A 14,226-nucleotide genomic window follows, 5' to 3' on the forward strand; every position below is an offset into this window, starting at 1 on the left:
GCTGACAGGTGGGAACTCGGGGGTCAGGGCTGGTTGGTGCGGCTCAGGCGGCAGGTGTGCTGGACAGACACACACATGGTGGAGCACCCAAATACGGCGATTGGAAGGGACACGGGCTGTTGGTACAAAACACACCCCAGATTTCCAGACTACGTTCGAGGAGAAAAAACCACCGACTGTCCCGTTAAGAATGCTGATTCCACGCTGAAATGACACGATGGATATGGTGTGTAGATAAAAGATTTCAAGTTCACTTTACCTGCCTTTTCAGTCCTCGGTGTGTCCACTAGGAAATCTAAAATGACCGCAGGGGCTCACATGCTGTGCGTGCTGTGAGAGGCTGTCGTTGATTAAAGGCTGGCGGGGCATCTCGGGCGGCCCGGGGCCGGTGCCGGGTGTGCTCGGGTGACGGTGCCTGCGCTGAGGGACAGAGAACACCCCCCCCACAGCAGGCCTGTGAGGACAGAGACTGAGGGGAGGTCACGCTGCTCCCAGACAAAGCTCTGAGAGGATCCCAAAGAGCTGGAGACCCTGGATTCGAATGATCTAGTGTAGACGCAGGGGGTTTCTCGTCGACACAGAAGAGCCAGGGGGACGCCCTGCTTGCTTACTCCAGGGGGCAGGTCACTGGGGATTCTGCGGCAGCTGAATACGTTTGCTGCCCGCTGACTGCGTGGCCAGGGTCAGGAGCTGGGTGTGCAGGCAGCACACGTGGGGGCCACAGCCTTCTCCAGGGGTGACGTCTGAAGCTTTCTGGGTCTGAGCTGGGACCAAAGCTCCTGAAATGCTGGCTTATGCCAGGAGGCTGGCGGGCTGGGGCCGTGTGGGGTAGAGCAGAGCCCTGTCCGTGGGGCAGCGGGGGCTCCGGGGTGGCCTGCATGCCTCGACCAGGCCACGTTCCTGCATCTTGTGCACATGGCCTCCGTGAGGTCAGGAAGGTGCCGCCAGTGTCCTCCCTTGGGGGCGGAGACGCAGTGCTGGGGCCGGCAGTCTGCCCACACGGCCAGCGTGGGCTCCTGGCCGCAGCGCAGGGGGAGACCCAGACCCACGCATGGTCGCTGCCCTCCCCACGGCAGGACCCCTTGAGAGCAGAATGGCAGCAGCAGGGCTTTCCCCCTTCTGGAAGCTTTCATTCCTTTCTGCTGCCGCAGGCCCACCCGGGTCCAAGGGGAGGGGCCACACAGGGGCCCGCACAGCAGGCAGGTTACTAGAGGTCGGCTCTGGAGACCGGGCACCCCCGGACTGAAAGCCCGGCTGAGAACAGAGGCCACATCTGCCACGTAGAAGGCGCCGGAGCCACGGGCTGAATGAAGGAGTGAACGCACGTGAACACGAGGCTGAGGCCCAGGGGTCGCTCTTGGACAGCAAGGAAAACAAACACTGCAGCGGTGCCCCTGCAGGCGTGCTCTGCCCAGCTCGCGGGGCTCCCAGGACCCCAACTCCCCCTTCCCGCATGGACTTCCACCCCCAGGCCTTCCCGGCAGAGTCTGGGGTGGCACCCGGGCCCCTGGGGCCATCGCGATACCGAGGAAGGGAGTTTTGAGGAGAAAAGCCAGAAATCAGGAAGGCCCGCCACCTGATGGGCAGAGTGTGGTGGGGAAAATCAGTAAAACGGTTGTTAGTTTATGCTGCTGGGTTTGGAGGAGGATGTGACGCGGTAACAGATAACGCAGCGAGGCCAATGACAGAGGGAGGCAAAGTTAGTCCATAAACAAACGTGAAAGGTGATCATGCTAATTATGTGAGCAGAAGAGGTGCCCCTATGAGAGCAGTCAGGGAAGCCTTCCTGAAAGAAGGGACATTCGAGAGGAGCTCTGACACAAGCAAAGAGGGTTGTAAGGGGCGGGAACAGCATGTGCAAAGGCCCTGTGGTCGGAGACACCACCAGGTTTGGAAAGGTGCACAGGAACTAGGGACGCACAGTAACAGCAGATCAACGTTCTGAGTCAGATCTTAGCAGCTGGTGGGGCTTCTCAAGACTGAAGCAACCGAAATGCAAAGCCACCGTCCCGGCAGGGCCCTCGACATGTCCCCCCAGGCCTGTGGTTGATTCCCCGTAAAGATCGGCACGTACAAAGGGAGGTCAACTGCCTGGTGGGAAACAGCCCTCCAGCAGCCCTGCCAGCTGCTGCCGCACAAGACACCCTGGTCCTGCAGTGTCCCCAGAAGGGTGGGCCAGCTCTGCTGTCTGCCAGTGCTGGGACGGCAACCCTCCCCACTCCCCGGCACCCCTACCTGCAAGACGGGGGCTGGAAAGGTTTCCAGACCAGCAGGTGGGCTCCCTCCCAGGTCTAGTTTCAGTCTGTCTCTGCCGGTGCCACCACGGTCCCTCAGAGCGGAGCGTGACGAGGGGCCAGGAAGCCTTGTGCCCCACCACCTCTACTGCCCGGCTCCCGGCAATGCTTCCATCACCCAACCCAGACGCCCTGTCCTGGGGTAAGGGCTGGCAGGTGCTGAGACAGAGGGCTCCTCGGAGGCAGCAAGCCAGGCTTGGGTTTCCCTCCAAGCCGTGTCCACTTACGTCCAGCAGTAGACGCAGCCAGCAGTACCCATTTCACAGAACCCTTGCGACAGTTCAACGAGACAGTGTCTGAAAAAGAGGCTGCAGGTGTCTTCCTTGCTCGGGGGCAGCTCGGGGTAAGTGCCAGACCCATCATGGGCCCCAGAAAGGGTGGCAGCCAGGGAGGTGCCAGGAGGGCCGGGAGCCCGTGGTCAGCACGGCCAGGCCGGCCCCAGGCACTCTGCTGACCTGCTCTGCCCAGATGTGCCCTGGTGAGGCCCTTCCGGTCCCCAGGCTTCCCCATCCAGCCTTTAAGGGGGTAGCTGGCCACAGCGGAGACTCTGGCTGGCCCGGGGACGTCCGGGGCTCCGGCGCAGGGAGGTGACCCCCAGCCCGGCGGCCTATGGTAGCTGAGACAGTGCTGCAGGTGCCAGCTCGGAGCTGGCCCCACCCAGCCACCCAGTGGAGCCTCCCCCAGTCCACGTGGTGAGATGCCCCCCGCAAGAGCAGAGCCTGGAGCACGGGGGGCATCTTCCAGCTCTGACCAGGAGCCCTAACTTCTAAATGTGAACCCTGATTTTGATTTCCGGCTCCTTCCTCATGCAGCTTGTCTGTTTTAGAGGCGGTCCCTTGTCCTTTGCTTCTCAGAGAAGGCTCCAGGCACCCTGGGCCGCCCTCAACCTGCGGAACTTCTGGAAGCAGCCCAGGACCTGCGCTCCGCGGAGTCTCCAGGGCGTTCTCGCGCAGCATCGGCAAGAACTCTGGCCTGCAATCAGCATTCTGCCTTCACCCTCATTCCAAGGCAGCAGCTTGAATCCAGGGCCAGGACATCCTTCCGGGTGCCCTCAACGCCGGAAAGGTCTGCCCTGTTCTCTGAGGAATCAAAGCAGAGACTCCAGGGTGAGGCTCGCCGCAGTCCCGCCCAGGGAGAGCCGGCTCCCTCGCCTGGATTATTTATAAGTCCATCTGAGCTATCAGCAGCTGCTGTCGCGGCCCTGGCGGGCAGCCAGAGACACACTCAGAGCCCGCTCCGTCCACCCGTCCACGGCTGCCGGGAGGCTGGAAGCAGAAAGCTCTTTCTCGCTGGNCCATCTGAGCTATCAGCAGCTGCTGTCGCGGCCCTGGCAGGCAGCCAGAGACGCACTCAGAGCCCGCTCCGTCCACCCGTCCACGGCTGCCGGGAGGCTGGAAGCAGAAAGCTCTTTCTCGCTGGGGAAGGAGGTCGTTGGGCGGTGCACGCCACGCCCTCAGAGCGGGGCCAGCGGCCTCCACGTGCAGACCTGGGCGTGTGCAGTTTGGTTCACACGCTCTTCCTCCCGCTCACTGCGTCTCCAACCACGTGGCTTTTATTTATTCTCAGGGCTTAGCCCCTGGCATCGCTCAAGCAATGGCACCTTGTGCGCTGACTCGCGGTCAGCACGCACCTCCCTGTTGCCCCATGGGAAGTAAGAACGGTCTGACCTGAGCTGTGGACGCGTCCCGAGGTCACAGGCTCGACGCCTTGTGGCCACTGAGTCCTACCTGCCAGCCGCCATCTCTCTCTGATCACCCAAGACCTGGCCCGGGGCTCTCCTCCTGTGCGGGATCGTGGGTAATCCCTGGATCGGCACAGACTGTCCGGCGCTGGACAAACTCCTGGGGTCCACTGTCCCCTCCCTGGCTCTCCGGCCAACTCTTCCAGGACCTGTGCCCACAAACGCCAACTTCAGCTCTTCTTATGGGCTCCTGACAGAGGCAAAATATTTCAGCTCCCTCCTGGCTCCCCGACACCCCCAGGGCCGGCCAGCAAGCAAGGCAGCAGCAGAGGACCGGGGCTCTGCAGCCAGGCTGGGTATCGCACAGCTGACCAGCATGTGGGTGAGGCCCAGGGGCACTAGACCTTTCTGGGGAGACGCAGGGGCCTTGCCCAGAGATCGCAGCAGAATAAAGGAGAGTGGGATCAGCACCATAGGAAGCCCAAGCATTTTTCATTCTGTGCCCAGACCTTGTCCCTGACCTCTGGTCAAAGGTGATGCCCTCGCTGTGACTCGGGTCAAGAGGCCTCCGTGCAGGGAGGGGCAGGAAGGTTGAGCAGGGGTGCCAGCTCCTGGAGTTCGGCTCACTCCTGCCCCTTACCTGGGGGAGGTAGGGTGAGTCCATACCCCCTGGGAGGCAGGCACGCCAGGCCCATGCGTCCTCTCCCCGGGGCTGCCGGGCTCAGGACCGGCTTGGACCTGGACTCCGAGTCCGGAGTCAGGTCAAGGACCTCTCCAGCTCCGTGTGGGAGGGTGAGTCATTCCTTCCTCCGCCACAGGGACAAACCTACCAAATGCCTCCTAACCACTGAGTCAGTGCTCAGAAAAGCCATTTTTAGAGCCTTACTGAGGGCCCAGTGCCAGTGACTCAGAAATTCCACCATCAAAATAGCATTTGCAGAGCGCTACGTCCCAGCGGGCAGAACCGGAAGGGAAGGTGCCCCCACACCCAGAGATGAGGCTGCCCACAGGGGGAGGCCAGCCCCAGGCCCCTCTGACCGAGGATCGGGTCCTGCCCCACACCTAGAGCCCAGCAGATGGAAGAGGGTCTCATGGGGACAGGACTCGGGTCTGTAACGGGGGTGGGGGGGTCTCCATGTGAACAGGACCCAAGTCAGTAACAGGAAATCTGCACGGGACAGGACCCGGGTCTGTAATAGGGACGGTCTAACTGGGGATAGGACCCGGGTCTGTAATGGGGGGGTCTCCATGGGGACAGGACCTGGGTCTATAATGGGGGGGCTCTGCATGGAGACGGGACGCATCTCTAAACTGGGCCTGAGCCTGGTGCAAGCTGTGTCTGGGTGCCCACAGTTGGGATGCTTGTTGTGCCAGGTCACACGTGGGAACCAGGCCCTGCGTGCTGGGCAGCCAGCTGGGGGGGGGGGGCGGAATGCTGGCTTGTCTGCATCTCACAGAGCAGTGTGTCCCTGACTTGGTGATGTCTTGGCTTAGAGGAGGCCCTGCCTTGATGTAAGGCCCTGTTTCCCTCCAAACAGTAGATGGGGTCTCAGGTGGGAACCCCCTCTCAGGACAGGCGTGGGATGGACCCTTGGAGAAGCCAGCGTGTCCCGAATTGGCATGGCTCCCTGCCAACTCCGGGACAGTCTTCAAGAAAAGCTGGGGCTCCCTCAGTGGGTCCTAGAAGCATGCACAATTCCCCCAGGGAAAAGCCCCATCGTGGCGGGGAGCTGCAGATGTCCCCCATGTCTCCCCCCATGGAGGGTAACCCTGATGGTGGTTTAACTGGCACGAACGCTGTGAATGCTGCAGACACGCCTCGTGCCAGGTCTGTGCCCGAGGACTGTCTGATGCCCAGGGCTGCTCTGAGAAGCAGAGAGGGAGACTGCCTCGACCACTTCCAGAGCTCGCCGGTCACTCCCAGGACCACTTGCTGCTGTGTGGGCGAGCGCGTGGGTGCCAGGCCGCCACAGCTGGGGGCACCGCTGTCCTGGGGACCATTGATCACCACCCCCTCCTGCTGCTGTGCGGGGGGGTGCCTGGGGCTGAGCAGGCAGAGAGCGCTTCCCCTGAGTCCCGGGAATACAGCCAAGGTCACAGTCCACTCGCAGGGGCTTCTGCTGTCCTCAGAGGTCACACCTGGACGAGGAAGAAGGCCGTGGCCATCGATGGCTGTGTAACAAACAGCCCCTCCCTGAGCAGCCCCAAAGCACAGCGTCTGCTGTGTGTCTGCTCGGGGACCCGGGCTTGGTGGGAGCTCTGACTGGCCTCCAGCTCCTGGAAGGCTCCAGCAGCAGCCGGCCTCCTCCGCACAGCGGAGTGGGCCCTTTGTGACCTGATCTTGGGAAGATACCCTAGCTCACCCACTGCCTTGGTTTCTACTCAGGGCGCAGAAGAGTCGCCGGGTCCAGCCCACAGCGGGTTGGAGGCCACGGCACCCGCCACTTCCCTCTGGCCCCACGCATGCTCATCAGGACACCAAGAGGCCTCCCTTTCCCATTCGGCAGACGGGGGGGAAGGCTGGGTTAGTGTCCTGGTCGCCCAGCCACAAGGGAGCACCCAGATGGAATGGGGCTTGCCGTGGCCTTCTGCTACAGACAGACAGGTGTCCAGAGCCTGAACAGGGGGACAGGCTGACCAGACTCAGGGAAGCCAGGGTCTGGCTTCCGCCAGACTGGGCAGGTGGTCCCAGCGGGAGTCCCTGTGGGGCCAGCAGGAGCTCAGGGCACTGGGTGGAGGCGGGAGGCCCAGCTCCCTGTCATACCAGAAGCAAGACTGTGGGCCCCGGCTGTAGGGCAGCGGTGGGTCCCTGAGCCGGCCCCCAGCACAGGGGCCCCATCGGGTTGAGGTCTCGAGAGGGCTTCGGTGGTGGGATGGCACCTCGGGCTGTGGCCCTCTTATACCTGTGTCCGTCCCGTCAGGGCTCTTCGGGGACGGGGACTCACTCGCACCTGCTTCGGCAGAGTCAGCAAGGCTGCAAGAGCGTCTCATCAACGTGACAGTAGGGGGCTCGATGGGTCTCCCAAGGGGCTAGACCACGACAGACCATCCAGAACCCAGGCCAGACCCCTTGTCCAGTCCTCCCCAAGGCTCTCTGCCTCTCCTGTCTCTCTCTCTGCCTCAGGTGACACATAACCAGAGGTGGCCGCTAGGGCACGACCTGAGAGGTGGGAAGGACAGGCAATTCTCAGAGAAGAGGGGCCGTGTTTGGTGGACCTTCGGGATGGGTCCCTGCATGGGTCGGGGGGCTGACAGACCCTTGGGGACTAGCTGAGGCTGATGGGGCATGGGACAGAGGGGTGGGTGCCTGGGCTTAAAGCTGGGTGGTCCCGGGGGAACAGGTCGGCCGCCCATGGTACTGAGCTCCCCGAGGACGCAAAGGAGCCTTGCTGTCACGCCCCCCCACCCCCGTGGGGTCCTCCTAGGTCCTGGTCTTAGCATTTTCATGCATGATTTCCTTCCTTTCAAAAGACTCAACAGGTGGCTTTTACTTCCCCCATTTGTCATCTGAGTTAACTGAGGCTGAGAGAGGTTAGGGGACGTGCCCAAAGTCACACAGCTGTTAAATGGCAAAGCAGAACTTGCATCCCCTCAGGGCTGGCCACTGTCCAAGGGCCTCTGCCTTGCAGGAGGTGGGCTGGTGTTGCTCAATTCTTGAGTTTGCTGTCCTTGTGCGGGCAGAAAAGACCTGGCTCAGGACCCCTACTCGGGTGGACTGGGAGCCCCTCTGAGCCTCGGCCTGTTCTGGCTGGGAGCAGCCCCTCTTCACCCGAGCACCTCATGGGGGGTGTGCATTGTAATGGGACGTTGATCATTTTTGATATTCAGTTTCTATTGAATTGCCAATATTTTAGATGTGTCGAGTAAATTAAAAATGCTAAAATTAACTTAGTCTGTTTGTGTTGTGTATTTTTTTAACGTGGCTACTAGGAAATTTAAAATTACTTCCGTGTCTCGCATTATATTTCTCCTGGCAGCGCCGGTCTAGACTTTGGGGAGCCATGAACTGCTCCCTCCCCGGGTTGGGGAATCCCGCAGGAGGGCGGTGTCGGCGGAGGACTTGCCTTGGGGCCGGTTTGGGGGCACCTGCAGGAAGCAGAGGGCGGGGCGCTCTCCCTGGCCCTCCTGCCACCCCCGCAGAACCCCCACCCCACCCCGTGGGCAGCTGTCATCCCCGCCCCTCACGGGGAGGTGGGCAGCCCCGTTCCAGGTCTTAGAAATCACGGATCCATCCTCGAGGTGGAAAGGCACTTAGAGATGCCGGAGCCGGGCGGGGCGCCGAGCCCCGTTTGTGCAGAAGCAGAGACAGGTGAGGAGCACCTGCCTGGAGGCAGACGCCCCCGCCCACGTCTGCACGCAGCCCAGACGCCGCCTGCACCCCCCAGGCCCCCAGAGCCCGCCTGCCGGGGTGCGTGTCCCCGAGGACGCAGCAGGAGGAAGGCGCCGAATCACGTCCCGCAGCCCCCGGTGCAGGGAAAGGGGCTCTGTGGCTGCTGCGGGAGCCGGGCCTGTGCACCCCCTGCCCCGCGGGCTCCCCCTGCCCCGCGGGCTCCCGTGCGCCGCGCATCCGGCAGCCGCGTTCCTTCCGGAGCCGAGCGCGCGCGCGTCCTCCCGGCCGCAGCCCCCGCTCGTCGTGCAGCGCCGTGTACGCAGTGTCTGGAGATCGACCCCGACTCGCTTCAGGTCTGCAGCTAATTGTTGGGCTCACGGAACTAGGACGCTTCCTTCCCCCAGAGCTGAAGTGCGTGCTTGAAGCCCAGGGAGCGCGCGATGGCCGCGGCACCAAAGGGGTTTCTCCGTCTATTCCATTGCTGATCGCTTTTCTCCCCGTTCTGTCGTATTCGCCCAGAGTAAGGGGCATAGCACGGAGCGGTCCGCAGCCCGTCAGTGGGGCCGAGGCCAGTGCGGGGGGCGGGCGGCCAGGCTCCCGGAATCGCACCTGAGTCCGAGCACACGCAGCCCGGGGTGAGTCTCCGTGTCCGCAGTGCTTCCCGCCGGCTCCTGCTCCAGGACGGCTCCCCCAGACTCTCCGCGGCCCCAGCCCCGCCCCCATGCACAGGAAGGGGGTGCTGGCATTCCCAGGTCCGCCCCTCTCCTTCCCTGCAGGACCATCGTTTGTGAGTGAGGAGGCGGGGCGGGGGGGAGTGTCCAGGCCTCAGAGACAGTTGGGGGGGGGGAGCGTCTGCGAGCAGTCAGGATGGCCGGGGATGCTGCGTAACACACACCCCGAACCAGAGGCTTCTGTCCTGCCCGCTCACACCGCCTGCCTGCAGACCGGCGGGGGGCTCTCCAGGGCAGCTCACCCCCACCTGCCTCATTCCAGGCCTCCGGGGTCAGAGCGGTCGCACATCCGGGTGGGAAGAAAGGACACGGAGAATCCAGAACCGGCTTTTAGATGCTTCCCTCAGATGACACCTGCCACTTCTGACGCGCCTGCCTCCCTTCAAGGGGGTGGGGGGTGGGGACATAGGTGAACCCGTTGGGTGGGGCAGGGCCCTAGCGTCCGCAGTGCTGGGTCCCCGGGCGGGGACAAGACAGCCTGCGGCACCTGCTAAGGACTGAAGCACGGGGAGGTGAGGGGGCCGAATGGGATGGGGGCCTCTGACACCGGAAAGCAAAGCTCCGAGATCCGCTCTGAGTGGTTAAGGAGCCGCGGTGATGTTTCTGGCAAACAGAAATACTGCCGCACAAATGGTCCTGAAGTAGGGAGAGCCCCTGGGCCGTCCCGATTGGACGCCACGGCCTCCTTCAGCATGGAGACCGCAGACGAGGCGGCAGAGGTGGGCGAGCGGGGAGGAGGGCTCCGGGAGCCTGGGGACATCTGGGAGTGAGGCTGGCTGGAGGCAGGGAGGACGTGGGGAGAGGGGTGGGGTGGTGGTGAGCACCAACAGAGTAACTCAGGTCATGCTCCCGGATAACATTTCTCAGATTCTTCCTTTTTAAAAGTGAAGCGGAATACAAAAAATTTTACTTTTATAGGCAGGAAATGCACACAGCACCAAGGACCCGAAAGCATGACAGGGTTCTCCGTGAGATGCAGGTCACGGCCCCTCCCCCACTCCCCATCCCTCCCCAGTCCCGACTCCAGCAGTTTCCCTGTCCTGTGGTCAGTAGGAGGGTCCCGTCAGGACCTCTCTCTGTAGGGAGGGGCTTCCTGTTTCCCATCAAGCTCAGGGACTCTTGTCCCCTGCACGATTTGTTCACACCACACTTGTCTCTCCAGCCCAACGCCTGTGCCCAGCCGGGCTGGTCTCAGCTTCCGTCTCTCTCGAGACTGGCCCAGAACCAGGAGGACAGGGGTATTTCCCCACATCCCCCACGCTCGGGACACAGGACTCCCCTCCCCGGACACTGGCCTGGGGCCCCGCTGGATGCAGGCCCCTCATGTGTGCTCTGAAGACCCCGACGCCCCCCCCCCGTCATCTGCAGTGGAGATAGGTGCCCAGACCCATGCAGGCACGTCCTGTAGGCCTTGCTGTGTCCAGCTCTGTTGGGGCCTCGTGTCCTCCTGCGCACACGAAGACCTGTCCTGAGTGCGGGCGCTGCTCTGCGGGCCCCGCCCCCGCCGCCCGCCCTCGGCCCACTGCCCACATCTCAGGTGGTGTGCTGCCTCCCTGGGGCCGTGCGCCCATGCCCCTTTCTCTCCGTTCCCACCAAGACCCAACCTTGCCCTGCGCTGTCTTCCTGACTTCCAGCCCTTCTCCCAGCCTCTTCCCTTCCCAGTCCATCCGTTTATAACTTGCAATGAACTTCCTAAGTGTGAACCTAATAATGTCCCCGCTGCCCTTGGATTCTCCCCCACTGGACAGAGTCACGTCCCTCCTTCTTCGGTTGGCCTCGCCAGCTGCTCTTGGCTCTCCGTTTCTTCTGGACTTTCTTCCCTCCTCTAGGCTGACCTCACGTGTTGAGCTCCGATCCACCTGACCCCCTCCATCTCCTGCCCACAGTATCCGCGCCCTCCTGTCTCCATCTGTGTTGATTACAGTCCCCGCAGTCCGGGGGCTGGAGCCCCCACCCCCGCGTGGCTGCATTGCAGACAGGGCTCCGTGAAGGTAAGTTAGGGTGAGGCCACGGGGGGGACCCTAGCCCACCAGGACCGGCGTCCATATAAGCAGAGACGGGGAAGGCCGTGTGAGGACAGCAAGCAGGTGCCGCCCCAGGCTGGAGAGTTCTCACCTCCAGTAACCAGCCCCGCCAGCCCCTGGCCGTCAGAAAGCCCAGCTGTGGCTCTGCTGGGCGCCTGAGAGACCAGGATTCCAGTGCGGAGAAGTGGGCTGCCGCCGTCCTGAGCACCATTCGGGTATGTGTGGGGCTGGGTGATGGCGGGGCCAGCACATTGAGAAGATTCTGGAAAACCACACTTCTGTCAGCAGGAATGCGGATGTTCAAGGGGTTTGGATTTGGGCGGGAGAGAAACCCCCACGTTACAGAGCGTCTAGGTGGGAACAAGCCCTCTGTGCTCTGGATGGCAGGAGCCCGGTGCTCGGGAACACTCGGAAACACCGGGAACACTGGGAGCGCCAGGAACGTCGGGGATGAGGCCAGGTTTGGGCACCACGGAAGGTTCTGTGCTGCGTTGGTGGCACGACCGGCTTCTCCTGACTGTTCACAGTAAGACGAGGGGAGAGACACAAACTGCAGGAATTTTTAAGGGAAAAAGAGCCAGAACCTGGAGATGTGGGACATTTGGGAAGAATTTGGAAGAAGCAGGGAAAATATGTTTGGGAGAGAACGCTAAGGGTGTGGCTGGGCCGTCCTGCTGAAGGACACGGTGGGGCTCAGTGACCGCCTCGGCAGGGCCAGGAGCAGGCAGGGCTGTGGCAGCAGACACGGGGTTCACTCCGGGGACACACAGGGCGACATGGGGAGGCTGCCAGATCCTGAGACACCAATCCGAACATCCCTTCCCCTTCAAGAAAACACTGACCTGGCCTTTGCATCTTCCAGCTCTTCCCGCTAACAGGGACATCCGCACGTGTGGCCCCGTCCACCTCCCCGTGCTCCAGGCCCAGAACAGCACCCACGCTCCCTGAGTCCCCCTGTGCCTGAGGGTGGGGACCCCAGAGACGGAACCACAGGGCCTGAGCAGGAAGACAGCAAGCAGCCTTCGAGAGGAGCAAGGGGACAGGGAGGCATGCCAGTCTGTGGCTGATCTGAACCTTCCTGGTTACAGGGACGGAGGACTGGAGACATTTAAACAGAACGTGTCGCCAGCATTCCGGGCAGACCCCGTGTTTGGAAGCACCTCATCGGTGTCCCAGGGCCCTGCGCTGTCCACAGCGGCCTGCTGCGGGGTGGCTTCCCCAGTCCGGCCAGAATCCACATACCCCGGAAGCTGGTTGTGAAACAAGCACAGAGCTGCCTGAGCAGACTATGGCCCCGGGGCTCAAAAGCACTAAGGGGCTGACCAGGCCTGGGTCCCACAGGAATAAAGTGGAGACTGGATTTTGCCCCCAGGAGAACGGAGGTGGTGCTGCAAAGCCTGCAGCCTTCGCGTCTTTCACGGCCCTCTGGTGACAGAGCACGGGCGCCCACTGGAGGCCAAACACCTTCCCTGGTGTGCTGTGCAGACTGACCTGGCTCCGCGTGGCCTGGCAGGTGCTGACACGCAGGGGTCAGGGCGCACAGGACGGAGCCCTGGGAGCAGTGTGAGTGCCACCCACCATTCAGGCTGGCACAGGAGCACATCTCGATGCACGCCTGTGCTCAGGGATGAACTTGAGCTGAGGCCCCCGTGCAGGCGGTGAGGCTGACTGGCCCTCCTTGACAGAAATTGCCCCCTCTGACACTCCCCTTCCCTTTGCAGATGCTCAAATAGGGCTGCCGGAGCACCATCCCCAGCAGACGGCTCAGTCCCCGGAGGAGACTCCATCTGCCTCCAAGCCTCCTTGCAACGGCTGCAGACCTAACAGCCACAGGGACCTGACCCAGAAGGCCGTGCAGCAGTTCAAGTCACTGGCTTTACAGAATCCAGATAAGCTTAGACGCCCATCCGTGTGCGTGCACCTCGGAAATCACTTAGAAGACTGAGCCGTGAATAAACAGACAACCCGCATCCTGGTTACTACTAAGAGGATTGACTCAATGATAGAAAACCTCCAACAAACAAAAGTCCAGAGCCAGACTACCTCACTGGGGAATACTGGTGAACATTTAGAGAAAAAATTAACAGCAATCCTTCTCAAACTCTTCCAAAACATAGAAGAGGGGGGAACACTTGAAAATTCATTTTTTGAGGCCAGCATTACCCTGATACCAAAGCAGACAAGGACTTAACAAGAAAAGAGAACTACAGACCAGTATCTCTAATGAACATAGATTAAAAAAATCCTCAGTGAATTATTAGCAAATCGAATCCAGCAATACTGTGAACGGGCCATACAACATGATCGGGTGGGATTATCCCTGGGATGCACGGATGTTTCAACATCTGCAAATCAACATTAACAAAACGAGGGGTAAGAGTCACAGAAGCATCTCAGCAGATGCAGAAAAAGCATCTGACAAAACTCAACATCCATTCATGATACAAACTTCCAACAAAGTCAGAGGGAACACACCTCCACATGATAAAGTCCACGTATGACAAGCCCATAGTTGACATCATCCCCAACAGTGAAGAGCTGAAAGCTCTTCCCCTGAGATCAGGAACAGGACCGGGGTGTCCCCCCCAACACTCCTATTCAACGCAGTACTGGACATCCTACCCACAGTGATTAGGCCACACAAAAAATACAAGGCGTACAAATTGGAAAGGAGGAAGTAAGACTGTCACACTTTGCAGATGACATGATACACAGAAAACCCTGAAGACTCCGCCCAAAAACTATTAGATCTAATCAATGAATTCGGTATTATTGATTACAAAATATAAAATCAATACATATCTGTTGTGTTTCCACTAATAACAAATGATCAGAAGAAAAATCAATAATGACATTTACAATTGCATCAAAAACAATAAAATACTTAGGAATAAATTTAACCATGGAAGTGAGATATCTGTACATGGAAATCGATAAAACATTGATGAAAGACATTGAAGAAGATACAAATGGAAAGATACACCATGTTCATGGACTGGAAGAATTAATATGGTTAAAATGTCCATATTCAAAGCAATCTACAGATTTAATGCCATCTCTATCAAAATTCCAATGGCATTTTTCACAGAAATAAAATAATCCTAAAATTTGTACAGAACCACTAAAGGCCCCAAATAGCCAAAGTAATCTTGAGAAAGAAGAGCAA

General features: G+C 60.4%; 1 protein-coding gene across 8 annotated transcripts; it reads left to right on the top strand.

The window, feature by feature from the left end:
• Window positions 1–8,137: 8,137 nt before the first annotated feature.
• On the top strand, window positions 8,138–13,451 carry LOC117796412 (basic proline-rich protein-like). 8 transcript variants are annotated; one of them, XM_034644213.1, is made up of 4 exons: window positions 8,138–8,658; window positions 8,825–8,940; window positions 10,923–11,027; window positions 11,923–13,451. In XM_034644213.1, the coding sequence occupies exons 1-3, from the start codon at window positions 8,233–8,235 to the stop codon at window positions 11,023–11,025; spliced, it is 645 nt and encodes a 214-aa protein (XP_034500104.1). In that variant the 5' UTR covers window positions 8,138–8,232; the 3' UTR covers window positions 11,026–11,027; window positions 11,923–13,451. The 8 variants fall into 8 exon arrangements, 3 of the variants coding, with proteins under 3 accessions (XP_034500104.1, XP_034500103.1, XP_034500105.1); XM_034644212.1 differs by having other exon boundaries at window positions 9,299–13,451; XM_034644214.1 differs by having other exon boundaries at window positions 10,866–13,451.
• The last annotated feature ends 775 nt before the right edge of the window (window positions 13,452–14,226 follow it).

This window comes from Ailuropoda melanoleuca, chromosome 15 (assembly GCF_002007445.2).
Source record: "Ailuropoda melanoleuca isolate Jingjing chromosome 15, ASM200744v2, whole genome shotgun sequence".
In the NCBI taxonomy this organism is placed as follows: domain Eukaryota; kingdom Metazoa; phylum Chordata; class Mammalia; order Carnivora; family Ursidae; genus Ailuropoda; species Ailuropoda melanoleuca.

Excerpts from the sequence above, each read along its gene's own strand:
- LOC117796412 (XM_034644212.1), top strand. The coding sequence starts at position 8,233 with ATGCCGGAGCCGGGCGGGGCGCCGAGCCCCGTTTGTGCAGAAGCAGAG. Across the intron at positions 8,659-8,824 it reads TCGACCCCGACTCGCTTCAG|AGTAAGGGGCATAGCACGGA; the intron begins GTCTGCAGCTAA and ends GTATTCGCCCAG. Across the intron at positions 8,941-9,298 it reads CCGAGCACACGCAGCCCGGG|GCCTCCGGGGTCAGAGCGGT; the intron begins GTGAGTCTCCGT and ends GCCTCATTCCAG.